The sequence below is a fragment of the Sceloporus occidentalis genome, unplaced genomic scaffold (genome assembly GCF_023333645.1).
Source record: "Sceloporus occidentalis isolate IW3139 unplaced genomic scaffold, rSceOcc1.0.p SCAF_6, whole genome shotgun sequence".
In the NCBI taxonomy this organism is placed as follows: Eukaryota; Metazoa; Chordata; class Lepidosauria; order Squamata; family Phrynosomatidae; genus Sceloporus; species Sceloporus occidentalis.
Window position 1 is genome coordinate 13,013,033 of NW_028316986.1, and position 22,892 is coordinate 13,035,924.

General features: G+C 41.6%; 1 protein-coding gene across 4 annotated transcripts in view; it reads right to left on the minus strand.

The window, feature by feature from the left end:
- Positions 1 to 22,892, minus strand: part of CCDC85A (coiled-coil domain containing 85A) — a 211,362-nt gene that overhangs the window by 50,078 nt on the left and 138,392 nt on the right. For 3 of the 4 annotated variants that reach the window (XM_089528868.1, XM_089528867.1, XM_089528870.1), the window contains exon 3: positions 16,645 to 16,721. The exons of the other annotated variant lie outside the window; for it this stretch is intronic. In XM_089528868.1, coding sequence (XP_089384994.1) covers positions 16,645 to 16,721 — 77 coding nt within the window. The remainder of the gene's footprint in view (positions 1 to 16,644; positions 16,722 to 22,892) is intronic. 4 annotated transcript variants of the gene reach the window in all.

Here is a 22,892-nt window from a genome sequence, read left to right on the forward strand (position 1 = left end):
TCCCCAACAGGATAGGTTGGTGCATTGCAAAATATTCTAAGAGTGTTTAGATCCAGCTACTTTATCTGATGCTGCTATTAAGGGAAGCCCCTATAGGCATCGGTAGTTTGACCCACTGGGTGGTGGGGAGGGAAGATAAAACCCTGGCACTTGCCCCAGGATACCAGGTGCTAATGATGGATGCCCTTGCTCCTCATGTCTTCCCAACCGTAAATGCTCAGCCTGAATGGAATGAGATTTATTCTGCTATACATAGCTCTAGGCAATGTACCCAGACATTCCTAGATCCAAATGGCATGCCTGAGAAGTCTGGCCATCACCCAATCTGTTCGGGCAAACTGCCATATTGAAAGAATAGCCATTCAATCAGTTCCTAAGTGGAGCTTTCCTGTTAAGTGATGAACTTGTGACTTCTTGGTAAATCAGAGAGGAAGTCCTCTAATGATTGGACTGCCACTGCAACAAAGTCATGTGAGAATTAATCAATCCTTATCAGTCTTCAGTGCCCACACATAGTTAACACGACGAGAGCACATGGAGTCCAGCAAAGAAATACTGAGGTTATTGGCATTATAGATTGGTCTTGTAAGAGCTTTTTTTAAAGTAACCTATAGTCTTCTTTCCATTCATAAACTGGTTATTCTCTGAAACTGAGGATGGCGGGGCGGGGGGGGGGGTTACACAGCAATGGATAGCCTCTATGGATCAGCCAAGGAGCTAATATAGGGTCAGAGGAAACTATAGGGGTTGGTTCCTAGGATAATCCAGATTCCTTCTTGAACAATCAGATTTCATTTAAAAACAGTAAGTCTCCAGCTTTTTTCTTTATGTTGGTAAAAGGAAAAAAAAAACATCAGTTCTAGCCGGTAAGATGTAAGCTTGCTGGTGCATTCTAGTGTTTTGCTGGCATGATTATGGACATATAGCATTTATTGGCTCAGTTTGCTTTGAAAAACAATTGATTTTAACTGAAGCATATTACATCATTTCTATTTCTGGAGTGAAAAGATGTCCAGGAATGACCTTTATCATTGTAATGTATGGGTAGCCTTGAAAATGCAAAACCTGTGGGTATGGTGATGCAATTACAAGTTCAGCTTTAACCATGATCATTGAGGGACAAAGGCAGGAAGAAAGATGTTACATTAGGCCAGGGTGGGTGGATGTCCATATGTAATAGTGGGAGGGAATTTTGGAATGTGGTGTGAACACTACACATATTATATCACTGGACATTCTTAGCCAGTTTAACAAATCTCCTTCCAGTTCCCAGCATGGTTCCCAAAACATGTAGAAGATCCAGTACTGGACAAGCACTGGTTCAAAAGACTTGTCTCTTCCATTTGAGCATGCCCATTCTTCAAGGTCTCAAGAGGCAGTTATTCTTTACATCCAAAAAATGGCAGAAATGTGATTCATCCAGATGGGAGAGACCCCAATGACTTTTATCTTGTGTTATTTATTTTAGCAATGTTTCTGAATATCCTGGTAATTATTACATATTTTACAGCCTTTGCAACTTCCATGATTTATTTTAATTGTTTTCAAATCTGAAATTGCACTCAGTGCAATGTCTGCATTAGAAAGGGGAAGATTTTTTATTATTATTATTTGGCTGGGTGGTTGGTTGGTGTGGGTTTTGTTGTTGTTGTTGTTGTTGTTGTTGCTTTTTACAAAATGCCACATAAATGTTATGAAAAAGGCTGATGTGACTTTCTACTCAACAGTCTAGCTAGGTGTGAAAGGGAAGATTTAATAAGCCAGGCAAGGGGGAAAATATACTGAGAGGATGAATTGAAGTCAAAGGGAAACAGAGGGTGAAATTCAAGGTGATAAACTAATGGACGGAGAGGATGAGAGAGAGAAATAGAAAGCATTGGAGGTGTTGAAAGATAAAATAATGCTGTGCCTGAGAGTTAGCAATGTTATCTTGCACCTTAGCCCTCCAGGAGCAGAAAAGGGCAGCAAAGTGGCTGTAAAAGAGAAGCACACCACTCTGTTAAGAAAACATCTACAGGAAAGGCGGGGAGGAAGAAGAACTGAAAGCCAAACCAAAACACGATGGAAGTAAAAAGGGAGAATTGAAAAGAGAGGAGTGGGAAAATGGGAACAAACAAACAGACTACCATCAAAAGAGGAGGGTGGGTGAAACTGACTAGCCTGAGACAAAATCAATGATATATCCATCAGAAGGATTTGACATTATAGGTAATAAGAGCAAGCAATGTAGAGTCAAAAGTGTTCTAGCACAAGCCCTGCTGCATTGAATAGAAACACATATAATCGCATAAAGTCTGGTTTTTTTAGGTTGGGAGGTGTCATTTTCCTCCTATTCTCTATCCCATGCAGTTCTATCAAACATTTTGAGCCAGTAGGTCATTTTGGAAGGATCTTCTAAACAAGAGCATGACAAATTCCTGAGAAGGGGGAGGTTGGAGAGTGGTAGGTGGAATCCTACCAAGAGAGAGAAGTCGAGGAACGGAAACATGAAACCCTGGCAAGCAAAATACTGGGCCTTAGTGCAGGGAAATGGTTCCTCTATTCCTGACAACACATAGATAAAGCAAAGAGTTACTTACCTTTTCATTTAATTTGAAGAAGATGTCAATGTTATCCAGAAGCTTGCTGTATAGCAGCAACAGTAGAGGAATCTCAGCCCAAGGACCAAACCCAAATCGGAAAGAGTTCTCAGCAGTCAGTAGGATGGTGAATCCACTCTGGGTTTTAGTTTAAAATTTAAAAGATGTAGCCAAGGTGATGAACCCAATGTCTAGAATAGGTTCAGGACTCTGCACAGCTCCTTTAAAGTTAGAATGAAAACCCTAGGCAGATTCACCACCCCACCACCATCAGACCCACCAATGCCCACCGGTTCTCAGAGGCCATATGTGATGGTGAGGGTTGGGTGGGGGCTGAGACTAAAGGCAAATGGAGGAAGGATGCCAGCATATTTTAGCTTATTTATTTATTTTAGTACACAGCATGATTTGAATATTGGACTACAACCCTGGAGACCAGGATTCATTTCCCAGTTCAGGCATGAAACCCACTGGGTGTCCTTGGACAAGTCACATGCTCTCCACTTTAGGGAGGGCAATGGCAAACCTTCTCTGAACAAATCTTGCCAAGAAAAAGCCATGATAGGTTTGTCTTAGGGTCTTTGTAAATAGGAAACGACTTGAAGGCACACAACAATGAAAACTAAGCCTTAGGAAAGATTTTTCAACCTTTCAGAATAAGGGCAGAAATATAGAAAACCACCAAATACCAGTGTCATTAGGGAAGGGAGGGAAGCTTGACCATCAGACAAAGTTAACAGGGTCAGGCAGGAACCCCAAGATGGATGGATTCAGCCCCAGGGCTAAAGGTTCCTTGTTTGTGGAATGCCCTCTCCTTGGAGACCGGTTTGACACCTGCAGTGGCTTCATTCCACCACCAAGCAAAAATATGGCTTTTTATTAGTTGGGCGGGGGGGGGGGGGGGGCTGATCTTTTCCAAAGATACATGTACTCAGTATGCAAAGGGATCTTATAGTGTCTTTGAGACTAACTGTGGTCTAATCTGCACTGCACAAATAAAGTACTTTGACACCAGTTTCATGGCCATGGCTCCATGTTATGGGCTCCTGGGATTTGTAGTTTGTTGTGGCAGCAGAGCTCTCTGGCAGAGAAAGTTAAATGTCTCACAAAACTACAGACCACAGAATTGCATAGCACTGAGCCATGGGAGTTAAAGTGGTGTCAAATTGCATTATTTCTGCAGGGCACTTGGTCGACTTCTTCAGATACTCAGATGTACAGAGTTTTAACATGTTTTAATCTTTTAACTTGTTAATCTTTTGAATATGTTTTTAATCTGTTTCAGCTATTGTTATGTCTTTTAAATGATTTTATATTGCTTTAAATTATGGGCTTATTCTACATCAGGGGTAGGCAATCTTTTTGAGCGAGGGGCTGGGTTGCTGTCCCTCAGACAACTGGAGGGCCAAAGCCAAAAAATAAATAATTAAATAATTTAAAAAAAGAATTAAATATATAAATAAACCAGGACAAATGTAGGACAAAATTTTCAAATGGAAGACACTTTTTTAAAAAAAAATGGAGGACACGCGAAAAAATTTGCTGATTTTTTAAAAAATGTTAATATAAATGCATGTTTCTGAGGCTTCTATAGACAATTGCCCCCCAAAGGCCCCGGCGGCAATCGGCGGCAGGACCGGGCTGGGGCCGGTCCCAAGGCCTCGCCGGGCCGCATCCGACCTGCGGGCCGCAGGTTGCCTACCCCTGTTCTACATAGTAGCTATTTTGATTGTTGTTTTGTTTTGGTTTTTTTACCTTTTGTACCATCCTTTTTTTAAGTGTAACTTTGTTTTAACCATATTATAAGCTGCTTTAGGTCCCCTGTTGGGGAAAAGTCAGTATATATATATTAAATAAATAAATGTTATTGTCTGGCTTCCTGTTCAGCAGTTACAAATATGTAAGCTAGACTTGCACATTCATAACTGTTTGGTATTCATATTTGCTATCTTGGCTTTACTGCCACAGTTGCCAATGCTCACCCAAACCTACCTTAAAAGAAGGCAACTGCACCAAGTGATGCAGGTCTGTTTTCCTGCAAATGGGGGTGCAGCAGGATGACATGGCTTGCCCCTTTCCACCAGCGATCTGCAGTGAGACAAGGAGTTGTGACACCTGTCCTGCTTCTGATTGTTGTGCCAGAGATCACTGGTGGGGGAGAGCTGGAAATGTTATCCTGCACTGGTAGAACAGACCTCGGTTGTTCCATGTGGCTGCTGACTGTTAAGATAGGTTTGAGGAACTGGGTCAGGAGTGGTTACCTTAAGTATTCTTTATGGCTGTATCAACACTACTGAAATAATACATTTCGACACTGCTTTAACTGCCATGGATCCCTGCTGTGGGATCCTGGGATTTGGAGTTTGTTGGGGCAACAGAGCTCTCTGTCAGAGAAGGCTGAACCTCCCCCAAAATGACAGTTCCCAGAATTCCATAGCACTGAGCCCTGGCAGTTAAAGCAGTGTCAAACTGGGTCATATCTGCAGTGCAGATGCTGTGTACATCTGTGATATAGGAGCATGACCATTGTTTAAAATTCTAAGTATCTGAAACCACTTAAACTTATTTGACTCATACACTGCCCTGAGATCTCATGTTCTTGTGTATTTTGATTATACGTATCTATCAGTTTTCTGTATATTATATAGTATTTTTGTTTTGTATTTCTATCTGGAAATTTTTTTCCCAATTGTATTCCATTAGTTTTATATTTGTATTACTCCTCCCCTCTCTCCCCTCCATGTGTGTGTGCATACACACCCAAACACACATATGTTTTGAATAGTATGTCTTTGGAAGGGCCACCTGCTTTTTTCTGTTGTTTGACTTTGTAAAGTGCCATGTATACTAATAGAATGAGGAGAGGAGAAGGATGCAAGATATAAACATAATGAATTATCTAAAATATAATGAATTATCTAATAAATAAATGATGCTTATAAAAAGCAGTCACACCTGTATGTCTGATCACTTCTCCTAACTTGCATCTCTTTTGCCCTCCTAACACTCATCAGGAAACACAATCCCCCCCCCAACCAATAAAAAGAAACGGTAACTTAGCCTGACCAAGGAAGAATTGTGAAATATATTTCCACTGTTATTGACACCACTGCTGAAATACCCACTTGTCCAAGAGATCCCTTCCCCCTTTTTGATTCATTGCCTAACCTCTGCATAATCACATTATGCAGGCACCTCTATTCTTTGTCCCATGTCTGCTGGGTTGCCATGGAAGTTGAGAATTCAATTCTTCCAGCTCTTGAACATTTGCCTGTATACTTCTAATAACAAAGGTGGAATCCTTCTGTTTCGTTCAGATAATGTCATCCTGGCAATGGTTTTAGGCTAGTTCATGGTTCTCTTAAAAGGTGACACTTTTAGGTGTGTGTGTGTGTATGCACAGATATATACATATACAAATGAGTGGGTAGCTGTCGATATTATTTTTAGATATTTTCTAGCTTTGCTCTTTTTTAAAAAGAACAACAGAACAAGTTTAACAAAACGTTTGTCTTGGTGAACTGACAACATCTTTCCCAACTGTACTATCAAAGAAAAAACATTATTCTGCTTAGATTCTTCCTATATTTCCCCCATTCGTTTCCTCCAACAAAATAAAATCATTCACACACACACACACACACACACACACACACACACACGGCTCCTTATTTAGGTCAGTATGACACCAGTCCAATGATGTTAGCATTAAAAAGAATAATTTCTCAAGTGCAGAATGAACAAATGGTTCACAATCCTGAGCACACTTTCACTGTAACAGTGGAAATTTGCTTCCAAGTAAACATGTACAGAATTGCACCACACATAATTTACGCCTATCACTATGCAACACTATCAGCCAAGTCTCAGGTACATTAATAAGTGGGACACAGATTGTATTTTTTCAAAAATTCTCAAGTAGCTATGGTGCGTCTTGAAGGATTTCATTTTGGCAGGGAGAGAATTAATCACTTCTCAAAGCTATTTCATCTGTTGGCCTTCTCAACAAAATACATGTCAATGAGTTCCACAGATGATTGTCATCTGGGTATGAACCATAAGTGCTAGCAATCTGTTTTCACAGATAATCCTGGCTTATTCAGCATTTTGAGACAAAGAAAGACAGATTTTGGCTGGAGTGGCTGGAATACTGATTTACATGCAGGGTTACACATTTGTAAATAACTACTATAATGTAACTAATGAGACCAGTTGACCTGTGTGTCTGTTGTTGAGCCTGTTTTCCAGGTCATCCCAACCATTTGGTGGATACCTTTGAAAATCTCACACCTACTTCTTAGAGTTTTTATATTTCAACTGCAGTCTGAGACCATACAACTATCATGGTTTCCCTTAAGGGAATCCCAAAATTTGTACAGTTGGCCCTCCGTTTTTGTGGGGGATCTGTTCCAACCCCCCCCCCATGAAAACAGAGGCTTGCTCATATTCAAGCCTCATAGGCTTGAATGGAGCATGTCCCATGCATATGCCGGGTGCACGTGCCATTGGAAATAGCAGAGGTCACCCCTACGCAGATATTTGAGGGTGAGGATCCCAAATCCATGAGTTAGGAGGGACAACTGTGCTTTGGTTCAGAGATACTTGCAGCTCTCTGAGAAAATGAACTGGTCCATTGGTTTGGCCCTTCAGATGTTTTGGACTTCAACTTTCAAAATAACTTACCATTGTCTATGCTTACTGGGGCTTCTGAGAGTTGAAGTTGAGAAACATCTGGAGAACCAGTAGTTGAAAACCATTGCTTTAGTCCACTCCCCAGAACAACAGAACTCTCAGGCCCGTTACAGACGGGCATAAAAGTACGTGCTCAGCACGTACTAGGGTTAGGAAGAGCCGTCTCTTCCTCACGGCCCCCAACGCTAGTACGCGTGGAGCGCGTAAGAGATGGTGCCGCCCGTCCACATGGGGGCCACCATCTTTACATAGCGGACGCTCTGCATCCGCACGTCATGCCTCGGATATGACGCCGTGAGTGCATGACTAGCACCTCACGGCATCACATCCGGGGCCCAGGAAGGAGCATGGTTTTCGCGCTCCTTCTTTGCAGCGTCCGGGAACCACACCGTTTGGCTGCTGCGGTTCCCGGACGCTGCAACCGGCGGTGGCAGCAGACCGCCGCTTTTCGGCGGTCTGTAACCTGCCTCAGTCTCTCACCAAACTACAAATCCCACAGTTCCACTTCCACAGTTAAATGGTATCAAACTGCTACAACTGTGTAAGTGTGAAGGTTTTCTCTGCTTCCAGAAAGAGAAAGAGGAAAACCACTGCTAGCTTAAAAGAGTTTCCAAGGGGGCAGACCTCCCCCCCCTCCATTATCTTGCCAGCTCAGAGAAAATTTTCCTTCTGAGCCACTGACAGTGAAGCAACACAACAAGCACACACTGCAAGTACACACACGCTCCCCTGTCCTGCCCCTGAGCAGAGAAAGGGAGAGAAAAAGAAGAGAGACCACATGCTTTTCCTTGTCTGTACTCGAGCCGCATATACCTCCCAGGTCCAAAATCCACTGTCACCAACAGGAAGGTTTTCTCTGCTTTCTACCCTATCTTAAATTCCCTCCCAGGGAGTAAGACAGAAGCAGAGGAACTCAGTGCCAACATGGGAAGGGTCTTATGGGATCCCATCCAGCTCAGCAGGAGTGGAGTGAGAACCTTCCCAAGTTGGCACTGGGTTTCTTCTGCTTCTATCTTACTCCCTGGGTGGGAATTTAAAACAGAGTAGGAAGCAGACAAAACCTTCACAGTAAGTCTAGAGCCACACATAATCTTTAAAATTGATATGTGCTGTGGATAATATTTCAAACTGAGGTTGCCCTCAAACAGAGCTGAGGTGGGCAAACTCTGAGGAGCAATGTTACCCCCGTGGGGACCCACTGCAGGGTGCCACCTTCTTTTAAAATATATATGTTCCTGCTTTTTTCCTCCCAAACTGAAGTGGTTGAAAGTTTTTTCCCAAACTGAAGGGGATCTCTCAGAGAACATCAGCTCCTCAAAGCTTGCCAGGTGGGCATTGTGGTAGTAGAATCCACGGACCATGAAAATGGTCCTGGAACCATGGCATTCCAACCTCTGAAATAGTGGATGACTACAGTAGTGAATAACAACAGTGCACAAAGATACACATTGTCCATAAGAGATCGTGGCGGGGTGGGATTCAAATTGGGAAGATAAAGTTTTATTTTTCAGAGTAAATCTACATGAAGAGAATTGCCTCCAAAATTCTCTATAGCTGTACTTTGTAAGCTTTGAATTCTAGGAACACTGTAACTTCTTCCAACAATATGCTAATCACCAATGGAATCAAGGACTTGAATCTTTTTAAATGTTAAAGTAAACAAAAAGTTCAGCTAGAATGTTTAAATCGGGACAGCACTCTGCAGCCAAATCAAAGGTAGGCTGACTGAAATCTAAGAGTGATCTTCATCTCTGCTCCAAATCACATGTACTCTGGGACCCCATTAACAAACTGCATTCTTCATCTGGTCCAGTGGTTCTTCAATATTGGTCCTTCAAATATTCTGGACTTCAACCCCTGACCCCAGTCCCTGACCTCTGACTATGTTGGCTGGGACTTCTGTGAGTTGTTTCCAGCCCCCCTGGAAAACCAGCAATTGCCAAATACTGTTCTGCCTACCTTCCCTGTCACTTAGGATCTTGACTCACTCCAGAGGATAAACCCAGAAAGCTACTTCTACCCTATGGAATTTGTGAGACTTTAAGTCCCTTTTGTCACAGAATCTTAACTGGAAGTACAATGCTAAAGAAAGTTTTTATTTCTAATTACAACCCAGCATGAGTAGTATCCAAATTCTGACAGTTGTAATATGAAAATAGAGCTTTCTCAAATTCTGTTTAAGTGTTTTGAAAGCTTTGTTTCCTGAGTAGTTTGAACATTAAGGAACATTCTATGATCTGCCCTCATATCAGTTCAGCCAGTTTCAAAAAGAAAACATAGCTGTCAGAAGCACAGCCTGATAATAGATTTATTTCTTGTCCATGGATTCTCAGCTGTGACCATCAAAAACTTTTGACGCATCAAGGCTTAAACACAGAATTGAAGAGAGGAGAGGGTATTGACTTGCAACAGTTTGCCAATGTCTCGCCAAAACAGAAGATAAGTAACAATGGAAACAGTCCCAGGAAAAACTATTCAATGTCATAGCAGACATTTTCAAGATGTACTTTGTAAGGCAAAAAAGTGTCAAGCAAACACTGTATTGTCTCCAGTTCTCCATGATTATATTTCCACACAAAAGGGTCACATAGCTTTGTGCTTGGATACACAGTCCCCATACAGTGATGATACACATGCCTTGGTCTGATCAGCCAATTCTTTCTGACATGATCTGTGGGAGAACTGAGAACCTGTTTCTCTGCTCAACACTTCCATCTATGGTCATAGATTCAGAAGGAGCCTGGATCCTACCCAGTTCACTGCCAAATGGAAGTGTAAGCATTTGTAAGTTACTGTCCTGGCCAATGCCCTTTACAATATGCTTTCTCCCCACAGAATTGTGTGACATTCTGGGTCAGTTGACACACTTCAGAGAAATGCTATAGATCAGGTGACAGTCAATATGAATTCTTCCAGACACTGCTGGACTGCAACTCTCAGCATTGGTGTCCATTGCCTATGCTGGATAGGGCTGGTGGGAACTGTAGGCAAAGAACATTGGAAGGGCCACAAGTGGCCCAGCCTTGCTGTAAATCAGGGGTGCTGCATTGGTCCACAAAATTTTCCAGTGTCTCCTGCTGCCCGCACATGCCCTCTCTCCTATCACTGCCCCCAAAATGGAAAGAATCACAGCCCCACAAGCCTCCATTTTTGGACTGTTTATGGGGGGGGGGGGGGACAAACCTCTCCTATGCCCATAAAGCATGGCAAGACCCTCTCTCCTGCCCAACTGTTAAAGGTATAGGAGGTCTATCCCCAGAGTTTGGAAAGTTTACTTTTTTTCAACCAATCCTCCCAGGCCAGCTTATATTCACCCAGGGAGTCTGGGAGTTGTGGCCTAAATGATTATTTATTTACTTAAGTAATACCCCACCTTTTTCCCAGCTCAGGGCACAATGTGGCTTGTTGTCACTGTTGCTGTTGTGTGCCTTCAAGTTGTTTCTAGTGACTTATAGTGACTATAAGGTAAAGCTATCAGGAGGGGTTTCTAGGCAAAATTTCTTTTTGCTGAGAGGGTGTGACCTGCCCAAAGCCATTGAGGGGTTTCCATGGCCAAGTGGAAATATGAACCCTGGTCGCCAGAGCCACAATCCAACATTCAAACGATGACACCACACTGGCTCACTTCCAAAATGGCTTACAGCAATTCCAAATAAATTTTAGCTTGATTGTTTTCACAAGTTTAAAAATGATTAAACACACAAATCTATTTAAAAGCATATAGTTAAAACAATTTAAAGTACATTTAAAATGTATTTTAAAAGATAAAAGCACAGTGTACTGTATGGGAGCTATGCTTCTGGCACATGATTTAATAATCAAAGGTCTGTCTAAATTAAACAAAAAGGTATTTGCCTACTGGTGAACAGAAAGCCAACTGAACTTCCCCTTGGGTGGGAGTTCCACAGCCCTGGAGCAATCACTAAGAAGAATTTCTTCCATGCCCTCATGCCCATGACGGCAGTGGAACTGACGGAAAGCCCTCACCTTAAGATCTTAAAACTTGGACATGTTCTTATGGGGAAGCACAGTCTTTCAGCCCTTTCCAAAGTTCTGATTTAGCCCATGCCTTCTCTGGTCTCTCTGAGGCCTTGTCTGCATGGACCAAAAAGCAAGTTTCCCCCCTCCCCCATTCTGGCATCATTCTGTTTGGTTGAAGCACATCCCAGGCTCCAGTTCTGGTGCAAGCAGTCTGGACAATGTCCAGCACATTCCACACAAGACTCAGAGTATAACAGCCTTAAACCATATTTTAAAAATATACCTATTATTCTGGATCTGCCAGAAAGATCCAGAGCCATCTGTTCCCACAACCAGCCATCTGGTGCATCCACTGCCACTGTGAATCACTCGTCCTGACCTCAGAAGCAAGCCACCAGCAGACACTTCGAATGGCTCAGCAGGACACCTTAGCAGATAGCCACCACAGCATTGGAAAGGAGGTAATGGGAAATTCGTGCAACTGTGAAGCCAGGATACTCTTGGTTGCCCTTGGAGTATTCTGGCCCATGCAAAAAGGGCTCTAGTATGTATTCCATTGAGTTGACATTGCATTTCCTGCAAGGCCTCAGAGAAAAGGCATATAACCTAGAAGTTCTTTATACAGGTTGAGTATCCCTTATCCAGAATTCTGAAATCTGAAATACTCCAAAAACGAAAGCTTTTTTCAAAGATGGTTGAGATATTGACAGGTTTGCTTTCTGATGGTTCAGTGTACACAAACTTTGTTTCATGCAAAAAAAAATTAAAGTATTATATAAAATTACCTTCAGGCTATGTGTATGAGATATATTTATGAAACACATATGAATTTTGTGTTTAGACTTGCATTTCATCAGCAAAATACCTCATTATGTACATAAATGCAAACATAAGTATTCCAAATCCCCCCATATATATATACACACACACACACACACACACACACACACACACACACACATATATCCAAAATCTATAACATTTCTGGTCCCAAGCATTATGGATAAAGAGACTCAACCTGTAATCCTAATTATATGTGATGTCATAACCAAAACTAAACTTTAAAATGCAGTTTCTACTATCTGGCTACTTCCAAAGGGATGCTCATACATCTAAAAGTTTCTGTAAAACTTAGCGGGGAGGGGAGAGTGGCAAATCAACAAAAACTGCTTTGTAACTTTAGATTTTTAAAATCAAATATTCATTCCACAACCTCAGCAGTTTGAGCCTCCAGTGACATACCAACACTTGAACTATATAAAGACTGAGAAAGATTTTACTTTTAAACACCCTGAGTATAGTATAAGCAAAGCTTGATGATGTTCATTAATCAAAACAAAAAGCAATGTGACCGGCTTGATTGTCATAATGAGAGCTTTTAGTGAACTGCGTAAGATTCTGTTTTCTGAAAGCACACATCTATACATAAAAGCAAGTTCACCCCACCTACAAAACATTAAGACATGCCTGCTACACAGGACTTCTGTTGGCGTTGCAATTTCATGACTAACCAGAAAAAGAACCACCACCACCCCTTTGTTCTTTTTGATACAGCTCCCACGCAGGTAAGGGAAAATGTAATTTTTTCCACCTACCTGAGTACTTGTGACATGGAAGCATAGAAACATGGATTTGGAAGAGACCGCAAAGGCCATCTAATCCAAATGTCTGCCATATGGGAATACACAGCTAAGACATTATTGGAAGATGGCCACCTAACCTCTGTTTTACACCTCCAATGAAGGGGAGTCCACCACTCTCTGAGTCTAGCACTTTTGCACATCTTGCCATCTGGAAATTCTTCCCGTTGTTTAGGTGAAATCTTTTTTCTTGCAATTGCAATGTTTTGGTTCATGTCCTAATGCCTGGAGCAGCAGAAAACAAGCTCACCTCATCTTTTACATGACATTCTTTCAATTTTTATTTCAAGATTTTGCAACACATCAAGCTCCCAAAACCACTCCTTGATTTCTAGACCTTTTATCATTTTGGTCACCCTCCTCTGAGATTCCCAAAATGTTTTTGGAATTAGGGGCTTCTTGAAAAACTAAAAGTGACTTCTGATTATTATTATTATTATTATTATTATTATTATTATTATTATTCATTTGTGAAAAAAGGCCTCTCCTGGACAAAAATAAGTTCAGTATTTTAAAAAACCCACAAAATCCTCATTCTCTAGAGGATGCAACAGACTTCTTCCAGTAAAAATATAGAATTTTCAGTGGATTGTGGAGGTGCTGGCAAGGTGCACCTCCAGGGTCCAGATTGGGGTGATGCAGCCCAAAGACGTTCTGAAGTTGCCCAGCTGGTAAAGAAAGATCAAGGATCTGGCTCCAATTTACCCTGAAAAATGATCTTCTAACTGATCAACTCATATAGTCACATAGAATTCAGGAAAACGGCATGCCTGGAAGCTGTCCCACAACACATGTCCTCCAGTCTTCCATCTGCATGTCTAATATCTTTGAAGGAAAGCAAGTATTCTGCACAAAGCCTGACTTAAAGTCAGCTTTGGCAACTATACAGCTATGCTCAGTAAACAGCAGCAGCAGCAAACAGGCTCCTTAACAAAATCATCTTTTGTAATTTCTCAAACTTTGCAAATCTCTGCCTCCTCCTCCACCCCTCTCTGACTGCCTTCTCCTCCCCAAATGCTTTGCCAAGGCAGGCAGTGTTATAATAGTGTCTCAAAGGCATTATTTTAGCTTCCAGCAGAGGACAAACATTGGTTTGTTAACTAAAGAAACCTGAGCAGTTTATTATTGGCAAAATTTGAAACAGTTACATCTGTGGATTACCATTCACAGAATGCCCTAGCTGCCAGCCCTGTTTTGCTTTTGAATATAATGGAGGCCAACATGTGAAAGTATGACACACACACACGCACCAAAATCACCACTGAGCCACTACAGCTCCCCCATAGCCATTCAGTAGCTGGTGGGAGAGTGGAGAGTATGGAAGAAGCATCTGATTATACACCTAAAACAAGGAGCAGAATGATCATATCATCCACTCAGACCTATGGAGAAGCCCAGAGGATTGTGATAGAAGATATCCTAAGTCTGTGTCTGACTATGGAGACATAGCCAGATGCTCCTCTAATCAGCCCCCCCATGCACCAGGCTTGGAATGGCCAAGGGAGGTGGGCTGCTGAGGCCTAACAGTGAGTTGGAGTGGGGCTTTGATCACTGTGGATGGTGGAAGAGAATACCGACTTCTGCATGACCAAAGAAGGCACACACAGGCGTAAGGCGGACTTATGGTTGGGTATATCAATAACAGGATGCTAGCCATGGTTTAGCCATGGATAAACCACATCCTAGCAGAGCATCTCCCTAGGCATTGCTTCTTTCATTTCTGCTGTAAAAGGTCAAAATTGCCACTGGAGGCAGACCCATGATTGTGTGCCTTTATAGACACTGACTGCAAAACAGCCATTTTCCTCATTACTAGAGATCTGAGATGTTTTTTCTGACTTTGCTAGAGATTCTGCAATTGACACATATTTTTCTGCATATTGCTAGGGATCTGAGACTTTTTTCTGGAATAAATACAAGCAAGTGAAACAGGCAATGAAGCACTGAAAATTATTTTCACCTCCCAATAGCCCTGCTGACACTCAGGGCACCAGCCACCCTGCCTGTCTTCTTATGGCAAGGGATTTTACTCTTTTGTCCTAGATTTACTGACTAATACTCACCTTAGTTACTATAGTTACTAGGTAGCTGATTCCTCACTGGCCTAAATGAGGTGAGGTGGGGTTAGCTTTGTAAAAGAGAATTTTGGGGTACTTCTCCAAACCTCAGGGTGTTCCCAGTATTTCCCACTTGTTTGTCAGTGCCCTCATTTTAGCTCCATTTCAATAGGCAATCATTACCCAATTTTGCAATTAAAGAGAATGATAAACACAAAGAGTTTTAAGTTGTAATGCATGGAGGCCAAGCTCCTGCATCATCTAATCTGCAAAAAGAATTGCATGCCAAACTGGGTTATTCACACAAGTACCACACTGACAGCATTACAAAGCCCCTCCCCCCCCCCCCAGCTAACTCAACACTTGGACAGATAGCCAAGAGTATGAAGAAAACTCCAGTCTGACTCTATAAACTGCCAGCAATGGGATCTGATCTCTACACTGAGTAATCCAAGCCATTGTTGTTGTTGTTAATTGTAGTAAAGTTGACTTTGACTTATGGCAACCCTATGAATGAAAGACCTCTTCAACATCTCTATTCTAGTGTTGCAGACTCAGGGCTGTAGCTTTCATGGCTGAGTCTATCTATCTCAAATCTAGTCCAAAGTACAATGGTCTAGGTTTAGTCATCTTGGCCTCTAGGGAGAGTTCAGCCTTGATTTGTGTAAGACCTATTCATCTGTCTTTTTAGCAATCCATGGTACCTACAGAACTCTTCTCTAGTACCACATTTCAAATGAGTTTATTCTCTTCCCATCAGTTCTCCTCACTGTCCAGCTTTCACACCGATGGTATGGTCAATCCTAACTTTAATATTCAAAGATATAGTGGGCTTTGGTATCTGCTGGGGTTTGGTTCCAAGACACCCATGGATACAAAAATCTGTGGATGGTCAAGTTCTATTAAATACAGTGGCATAGTAAAATGGCAAAATTTTATATAAGATGGCAAAATCCAGGTTTGCTTTTTGGAATTTATATCTTTTTTTAATATTTTCAAACTATGCATGCTTCAATTCATGGATAAAGAATCCATGGATACATGGCCAAATGTAAATGTTTACACTTTGGGATCTTGCTAGTTCCTTCATAGTTGCCCTTCCAAGTCCTAGTCTTCTTCTGATTTCTTGACTGCTCCCTCCCTTCTGATTAATGACTGAGCTAATGTAAGGAAAATCTTTAACTATTTCAGTGTCTTCATTATTTACTTGAAAGTTACATAAATTATCTGCAGTCATTATTTTTGTTTTCTGAACCCCACTAGACTAAATTCTGATCACCATTTTTCCTGTGACTCCTGCCTTTGCAGCTTGACCTTTTGCTTGCATGCTTGGTCTCCTCCAGTGTTTGTCAACTTTTGTTCCTCAAAATGCGTTTGGATTTCATTAGCCTAATCCCTACCCACTGAGTGTTCTGAGGGATTTAAAATCTAAAACATCTTGAAGACCAAAGGCTAAGAACCACAGCTTGTTCCAAGCTTCCCATCTGATAGTCTATGCTTTTCCAAACCTATGGTCCCTGATAGTGACCCCGGAGAGCCCTAATTTATCATTCAAAATGTGCCTGGATTCACTCAACACGTCACCAAAGACATCAGCACTCAACACAGTGAGATACCCAATGACATGAGCCTGCTAATCTTCTAGCTATGGGCCTGTGCTACAAGCTAATGTGCCTAGCAATAGAAATCACCCACCTGGGGCAGCATGCGATTTTCCTCCTCCAGCTGTCTTACTCTTGCTTCCAGCTGCCTAACATAGGACAAGGTTGATTCTAAAATTAAAAAAGACAAAAGAAAAGAACTTGCATTACACACACCAGTCTGCTTCTTTGGCACACCCAAGGTCAGAACAACTCACCAACAGGTGATTTCTGGCTTGGGTGTCTTCACAGCAGTAGCTATTGACTCTAAGATATATGATAAAAGCATTTAATATTGTTGCTCTCTCTGGGATAATATTTCTAAGTGTTGGCTGCAACTAGAAGCCATCAAAAACTTGTAACTGTAGATAAGATCAGCTTAATGTTTCATACAGAATCTAATCAGTTAAAGCTCAGACATTACTTATTTTCTCTGGGATATGTTGGAGGTGTGAGAAATGTCTGTGAAATGTAAAATGTTAACATGTGGTTCTTACAAATATTTCCATCCACCTCGTACACATGCAGAGGTTAGAGTGAAAGATCTCAGGACCTGGGCCTTCTTCTCTGGCCTTCAGAGCAAGAAGGAATCTCTGAGTGAGATGTTACCAGGGACTGCCCTTTGCAACTTCACCTTTGTAACATCAACTATGATATCCCAAGGTCTTGGTGCCTGGCATGATGATGATAATAGCAATAGCAATAGCAGCTTCATTTATATACCGCTTCATACCGCCTAAGCCATCTCTAAGCGGTTTACAACTGTAAGCTAATTGCCCCCAACAAGCTGGGTACTAATTTTAGCGACCTCAGAAGAATGCTAGGCTGAGTCAAACCTGAGCCCCTGGCTGGGACTGAACTCATAACCTTGTGGTTTGTGAGTGACTGGCTGCAGTACAGGCATTTAACCACTGCACCACCAGGGCTCCTCATCCATGATGATGAGGATGATGAGGATGTCTACGAAATTATTATTAATATTAGTAGTAGTAGTAGTAATAGTAGTATTGTTATCATTCTCATCATCATCCTCATCAACCTGTCTGTCTGCATGACTGCCTCAATCTGGACAGTTTTTTAATTCTTAAATTGAAGAGTCAAGCTTCACAATCTGCCCTCCTGCCTATGGGGTCAGTTCTTCTGCCACATTGGATTTGCATTGCTACCTCATATTTTTGTTCATGAAATCCTGGACCTCATGATAGCCTTGTAAAGCCAGGTGGGCAGTCTCCTAGGTCCCTTTCACATCGCACAATCATAGTAGTATTACTTCTCTTTAGCTACTATGGTTCCATCTTATGGCATCTGGGGATTTTCAGGCAGGGCCCTTTAGAATTATTATCCAGAGAGCTCTAAAGCCTCACTAAACTACAAACTGCTGGATTCCACAAAGTACAGCCACAACAGTTCAACTGGAGTGACAGTGCTACAAATGTGGAGTGTGAAAAGCTGTCTTTTGACTGGCTGACTGCTCTTGCAAGCAGAAAGTGGAAATGGTTGCAAGTTCCACAATCTCTACCAGAAGTAAGGACCTTAGGCATTTGGACCATATGACTTCTCTAGGATTTCAATCCATCTCTGGGGTTGCCCCCATGGAACACATCCCTTTCCGCATGATCCCACTGATTGGTGGTTTCCCAATTGTCCAGATTTTTCCAGTTCCAAAATATGCAGGTGCCTGTCCTAAGATCATTAAGGTCCAAAGCAAACTGCAAAAATAATCCAATTTGAGACCGCTTTAACTGTCCTGGCTCACTGCTAGGGAATCCTAGAAACTGTAGTTTATTGTGGCATCAAACCTCTCTGACAGAAAAGAATGAATGTCTCACAAAACTACAGTTTCAATAAGACTTAAGACCTTTAAGTTAATATGTGATTATATTTCTGTTGCTACTTATAGCCTTCAGGCCCACCCATCTATGGACTGCAGCCCCCAATTACTTCTATGAGATTGAATTTGGGCCTTGGACTGAAGCTGTTTCCCATCTGTTCTCTGGCCTTCAATGCTGGTGTAGTAATGGGTGGGGGTGGGGGGTGGGGGGGTGCTGAGCCAAATTTTATGTAGAGTCAAGGTTGGAAAGACTTGCCTGGCTTGAATGGGGAGTTCTTTCTTTATTCAAGTGAGTGTATTTGTATTTTCAAACACCTCCATTCCAAAAATCATCTTCATCACTATTCTGATTGTATGTACCTGGCAGCAGGTGAGCGCCATGGAACTGTACACATTACCTCACTGCACAGCCAACACTCATGGAAAGAGAAAGATCATTCCAGATCTTACCCACTGGCATCCACACCAGTTTGTGCATTCCCTCAGCATAAGCCACAAAAGAGCCCATATGAGTACCGTTTGAGTGCATGGCTTTTCCCACACATTTTGTTCTGAACACAGCCATGCTCCCCTGCAGGATCCTACAAGACTAAACTGGAAGCAGGGCATTCTACCACCATGACATATTAGTTTTCTTACACAGAACCACAGAGTTGGAAAGGGCCCCATGGGCCATCAGTCATCCCAATCCCCAGATCAGTTCAGGATCTCCAGATTCAGCATGCCCAGCTGGTAGCTGTCCAGCCTCATTTTGAAGACATCCAGAGAAGAAGACCCCCACTACCTCTCTAGGCAATTGGCTACATTGCCAAAAAAAAAAAAAAAAAAAAAAAAAAAAAAGCTCTAGATGTCAAGATGTTCCTTCTAATGATCCATGGAAATCTGCCCTCCTATGACTTCAGACCATTAGACCTGTCCCTGCCCTCTGGGGCAGAATACCTGTCCCATCCTCTTTCTCTATGGCAGCCCTTGAGGTATTGAAAGAGTGTAATCATATTACCCCCGACACTTTCCTTCACCAGGCTGAACATGCCCAACTCCTTCAAACTTTTCTCTTACACTTTCTTCTCCATACCTCTCATCATCCTTCACCCTCCTCTGAACTTGTCTATATATTTCTTAAAATGAAAAACATAGAACTGAATTTCATATTCCAGATGAGGCATGACTAGTGCAGAATATATTGGAACTGTTATTTATTTTGACTTGGAAACTACAGTTCTATTAATACAGGCTAAACTATTCTTTGCCTTCTTTGCTGCAGCACCACTCTGCTGACACATGTTTGACTTGCAATCAACAGTCATCCCAAAATCCTCTGCACACACTGCTGCTAAGCCAGGTTTCCCCAATCCATTTTGTTCTTGTGGCCTAAACTATGGTTCTATTAATGAAGGCTATGACAGCATTTACTTTCTTTATTGCAGAATTTCTAGCTGATTTCTAGGACAAGCAAGCATGTTGAATCAACATTAGTCTTTCTCTGTATTGTCCCTTTTGGTGTTTAGGGGGGCAGGGGACTTCTGCAAAATGTGGGATTCTCCTAAACATGCTGATTTTCCCTCTTGTTTCTCAATAATTCTGCATTGCATTTCTGGTGACACTTGCCACTCATATTTAATATTACAGGGAATGAATAGGAAATTATCTCAACCATATCAGTGTCACTTTTGGTTGTTCTGATAAGTGTTCTTTTCTTCAGAGAACAACATTCAGATAGTAAGGTGCTTTGTTCAGTAAACATTCCAAGAGATTCTTGTCAGATACTTTACTCTCTGATGAATATACAAAATATTTGCTCTAGCTTAGTAACACACGACAGATGATCTTCAGTGTCTGCAGCATCATATTTGGAGAAAGAACAAATCTTTTTACTGTGTTGTAGAAAGCATGGAGGTATCCAGCTAGTACTGGCCTTTGTGTAGCACCTGACAGTAGTAGCTACCTTACCATTTGGACTCAGTCTTCTTTCTGAAGGAAAGCTTCCCAGAGTTTCAAAATCATTAGCCATTTTTTAGATTTTGAAAGCTTATGAAACAAATGCATGAGTAGAGCAGGGCAGTATTTTGATGGCAAAGTCAATAATTTGAATAAACATTTACTCCAATATCTGGAATACTCCAATACTGGCACACATGTAGGGTTGCAACACTTGCATACACTTTGAGATTCTCTTACACTTCCACACACAATGTATAGATAGGGGCCATAGCTTATTCTGTATATCTGTCCCCATGTACAAACTTGTCATGAGTTAGCATTTTGTGTGCATTGAATGCATGGATATAGAACGTGTGTCCTTTCAAGTTACGCTGGACTTCAACTCATGTTTCATTACTGGATGTGCTGACTAGGACCAATAGAAATTGCCATCCAAGAACATCTGGAGGACCACACATCTCCCATTCACGGTTTAATGTGTCAGAAGGGGTATTGCTTTGTTCAATAAATTCTTGTTTAAATTCCTACTATGAGAATTTATTCTTTTGAGCTGTATTAAAAAGCTACGGTCCTTAGCAGTGTAATATCTTGGATTTAAGTAATCAATGTCAGTTTCATGCATCTCATGAGGCCCAAAGGGAATGGATTGAGAGTTCAGATCCTACTTTGCCAGTGTTAACACTCTCCCTTACAGCCCATGCGGACCTGAATTTTGGAAGAAACATTTTGAAAATCAATATTGATGTAAGTCCTATTGATTAATGGTTCTACTCTATCTGGAATTATCTACTGAATTGAACTAGCATGGCATAGTGGTTTGAGTGCTGAATTACAACTCTGGGGCCCAGGATTCAATTCCCTGCTAAGCTATAAAACCCACTGAGTGACTTTGGGCAGGTCACATGCTCTCAGCCTCAGAAGAAGGCAATGGCAAAGCTCCTCTGTATAAATCTTGCCAAGAAAACCCAGGATAGGGTTGTCACAAGTCAGAAACGACTTGAAGGCACACACTAACAACTGAATTTAAACCCACACACTTTCTGACTAAGAGGTGTGTGTGTGTGTTGACTTGTGTCAAGTCCATCAGTTTCATAGGTAAGGAATACTCAGAGATTGCTTTGCCAGCTCCTTCCTCTGAAATGTAGCCTGTAGCACCTGGTATTCATTGGCAGTCTTCCATCTAAATGCTAACCAGGGCTGACCCTGTTTAGCTTTCAAGGTCAGACAGGATCTATTACCTTTAGAGTATTTAGGTCTGACTAAGAGCCAGCCAATGATATGAGCACTGGGTTATGACTCTGGAGATCAGGGTTCAAATCTCCACTCAACCATGGAAATGCTTTGGGTGACCTTAGAAAAGTCACACTCCCTCAGCCTCAGAGGATGACAATGCCAACCCCCCTCTGAAGAAACTTGCAAAAAAAAAAAAAAAAAAAAAACATGATAGGGTTACCTTAAGGTTGCCATAAATCAGAAACAACTAGAGGGCACAACAACAAAACAACAACCAGAGATACTACAGTCAAAAAAATATGCACATATCAGATACGCCTATCAGGGAACTTTAATTATATGCAGCTTGTTCAGTATGCAACCTGAGGTTACTAGTATATAGTCTGTGACACATTAGAACTGTAACGTAATCAGTATATCAAGTAAATGGAGGACGAAGAGCAAGGGTGACAATGAAGAAATGGGGGAGGAATAACAAATCAACACTGTCTGCCCCTTCACACAATAATTAGGCACACTACAGTCTAGCATTTATTAATCTGTTTTGACCAAACATGATACATACAATCATGACTGATTGGTACAATTTAGACTTTTGGACATGAGGGAACACCACTGGATTTGCTTCACTTGAGATGGAACCTGGCATAAAACAAACTTTAAGGATTGTAGGTGTACCAGTGAAAGGTTTGTTTCATTTGTATCACAAGCAAAGTCATCACTATATAATCAAGCAACAGCAGGCACGGGCAACAGTAGACAAATTTCCTAGACCAAGATATGTATCAGAATACATTGAAATTTCATTGTTACTCCAGACCCAAACTAAAATAAAACTTTATTCTAGGCTAGATCCATCTTTGCCAGTAGTGAGCAGCTTTTGGCCCTATAGATATTATTGGGCTGCAACTCTCATGAGCTATAGCCAAAAACAGTCAATGGTAAAAGATGACAGAGCTGCAGTTCAACATCTGGATGGTCACAAGTTCTCCATCCTAATATATTTTATAGTGGTAGAAGAATTTTCATCTTAGGCAAGATAAAAATCATTGTGTTTGAACAGCAGGATTGTGGACCACAAAGTCATGCACTCAGCAACCTTAGCAGACCTTGCTTTCATCATTGCTACATTATATCCAGCTCACCTCACCTGCCAGGCAACTAATAAAATAAAAATGAACAGGAGGAGGTAAGGTTTCACTTCCTTCCATTGCCAGATATTTAAATATGCACACGCAAAGGGAGTGCGTGTGAACTGTGAAAGAACAAGACAGCAGCCCATCTAGGTTAGTCAGAAG